General features: G+C 28.8%; 1 protein-coding gene across 2 annotated transcripts in view; it reads left to right on the top strand.

The window, feature by feature from the left end:
• Dcr-1 (endoribonuclease Dicer-1) overlaps positions 1-1,810 on the top strand; it is a 14,768-nt gene extending 12,958 nt beyond the window's left edge. Inside the window, exon 24 of one of the 2 annotated variants that reach the window (XM_070315065.1) lies at positions 216-1,810. In XM_070315065.1, coding sequence (XP_070171166.1) covers positions 216-298 — 83 coding nt within the window. In that variant the 3' untranslated portion in view covers positions 299-1,810. The other variant, XM_070315064.1, reaches the window with a different exon arrangement.
• The last annotated feature ends 690 nt before the right edge of the window (positions 1,811-2,500 follow it).

Below are 2,500 nucleotides of genomic sequence, written 5' to 3'. Positions count from 1 at the left end.
TTATCGACATAGAAATATTCATATATATGTGTTCTCACTATTTTAACTTATTGCAACTTTGAGATATATTTTTTATGCTCGTGTTTCTAAGTACGATTTGTCAATTTAACAAAGTGTTTTTTATATGTCGATCATTCTTTAAAAATTCTAGTCACGCTAGTGTTGTTGATAATTTTATAATCTCTAACAAGAAGAAATCTTTATATATATTACAGGATATTTCATTTTAATCGCCCCAGGCAAATATCTCGAAAAATATGAAAGATACGGAAGGACGTTTCAGACAAAAGTTGTTTGATTCAAAGGGGGATATAAGATGGTGTCATTGGTTTGATCTTGAGTGAACGTGCCATATGTTCAATTTTATTTTTTTTTAAATGCAATCCCTTAATCTGTCATATTTTGATATAAAAAATAAAATATCGTAAAATATTTAGTTTCCGATAGTCTTACCGTAATACTTTTATACAGAATAATGAGACAAATCAATTGGTATGAAGAAAATAATTATTTTTAAAAAAAAGTATGTATTTATTTAAAATGTATTTTTAAAAAATAATTATTTGTGTTTTTTATATTAATTGATTTGTTTCGTTACTCTGTACATAAAAATATTATGGTAAAATTATCGAAAACTAATTATCACAAACTAAATATTTTATTTTTTTTATATAAAAATATATCAGATTAAAATATAAAATAAATCGAAAAAATATTTTATTATAGTGTTTTGAAAAGGTTTCAAGGAGGATATACAATAAAAGAATATACAATAAAAAATAGTAGTTTTTATTTAAGGGGTCTTCCTATACTCCGTCCAGAGAGAGAATGACCTCGATCTGCGCATAGGCAAGCAAAGTGGGGAGAACCTAGCGAGGTACTCAATACCGTATATATAGATAGGCTTTCGTGGGTGAAGACCTGCGCGAAACAGACGAGTTTTCGTCCGATTCGAGGTCGCTCTCTTATTGAACAGAGTATAGTTTGACGCTCTGAAAATAAAGGCGATTTTGGAGAATTTTTTTTAAAGAAAAGTATAAAACATATTAATTCTAAATTAGCATATTTATTAAATAACATTTCAAATATCTTGAATTTTTTTCAAACAAAAATATTTGTTTTAGGGTTTCAGAGTTATAGTAGTCCAACTAGGATGTCAAAAAAAAATGGCGAACATGATTTCAGCCATTATAGTCATCTGAAATTAAAAAACCAAAAAGATTCTTAATCTATACGAATGTGATTATCGTGGGAACCAGAATTAAATCGATATTTGCAAAATTCAAATTTTGCGACTTATAAAACTAACAAATTTTTTGGTGAAAAATGAAATCTTTTCTTTGAGACGTTGCCATTTTTTTATTTTTCAATATTTTTTTATTCTAGTTCACGCGATAGCCACATTCATACAGATTAAGAATCTTTTTGGTTTTTTTATTTCAGATAACTATAACGGTTGGAATCATGTTCGCCACGCACAACAATTTTTTTTTACGGCACTGGTTGGACTACTCTATAACTCCGAAACAAACAAATATTTTTGTTTGGAAAATATCCAGGATATACTTGAAATGTTATTTAATAAACGTGCAAAGTTTAGAATTAATATATTTTATACTTTTTTTAAAAAAGAATTCCCTAAAAAATCGCCTTATTTTCAAAACTACATCAAACTAGGAAGACCTCTTAAACAAATAAAATTAACCTTGAAATAATCCTTTGGACTTTGATCCAAGATCAAACGAAGATCACCATCAGATGAATCTCTCCACATTCAAATAACTTTTATCTGAAACATTTTTGTCTTAAACTTAAACTTAAAGACTGAAATATTTCAATGGATTGATTAAAATGTCTTATATATTATATATATATATATTACATATAAAATCTGTATAATAATGAAGAATGAAGGTACGTATATGGGCGAAGTCCGCAAAGTGTGCAGAGCTGATATTGTCTGGGCGACTTCACATGGATTTGCAACTTTTTTCGCGAAGCAAGGTCCATTCCATATTGCCCTGTGTTTCGGACGCGACGCGAGGTTTATAATTGTACGATTTCACATGGGTTTGTAACCTTCTGTGTGAAGTGAAGTTTAGCTCATATTGCTCGGTGCTTTAGATAAGACCAGGAGCGTTATGCAATACATCGCTCGAGCAATCTCGATTTTGCAAATCTTGCGGACTTCGTCTATAACATATATAAAAAGAAATACAATTACACGCTACAGTAAAAAACAACAAAAATTAATTTGAATCACGGAATGATGCAAACGAACAATATTTATATCTCATAGCAGTTTATAGCTACCTTTCTTATCGTAATGCAAATTACTGCTCATGAAAAAGCGTATTAACTAAAGAGTCTTGTGACTTTTATTGTAAATTTTATAAGAGAAAAGAGAAATAAAGTGTTTTTTGTAATGTAAAGAAAGTCTTAATTCAAAAGTAGATACAAATATTAATATGAGAGAGTACTCTGCGTTGATACCACTGCT

The sequence above is a fragment of the Polyergus mexicanus genome, unplaced genomic scaffold (genome assembly GCF_030449975.1).
Source record: "Polyergus mexicanus isolate NDT 795.1 unplaced genomic scaffold, iyPolMexi1.0 SCAF_101, whole genome shotgun sequence".
NCBI classification, from domain to species: Eukaryota; Metazoa; Arthropoda; class Insecta; order Hymenoptera; family Formicidae; genus Polyergus; species Polyergus mexicanus.
The sequence above is the reverse complement of the archived record's forward strand: the minus strand, read 5'-3'. Positions and strand labels throughout refer to the sequence as shown.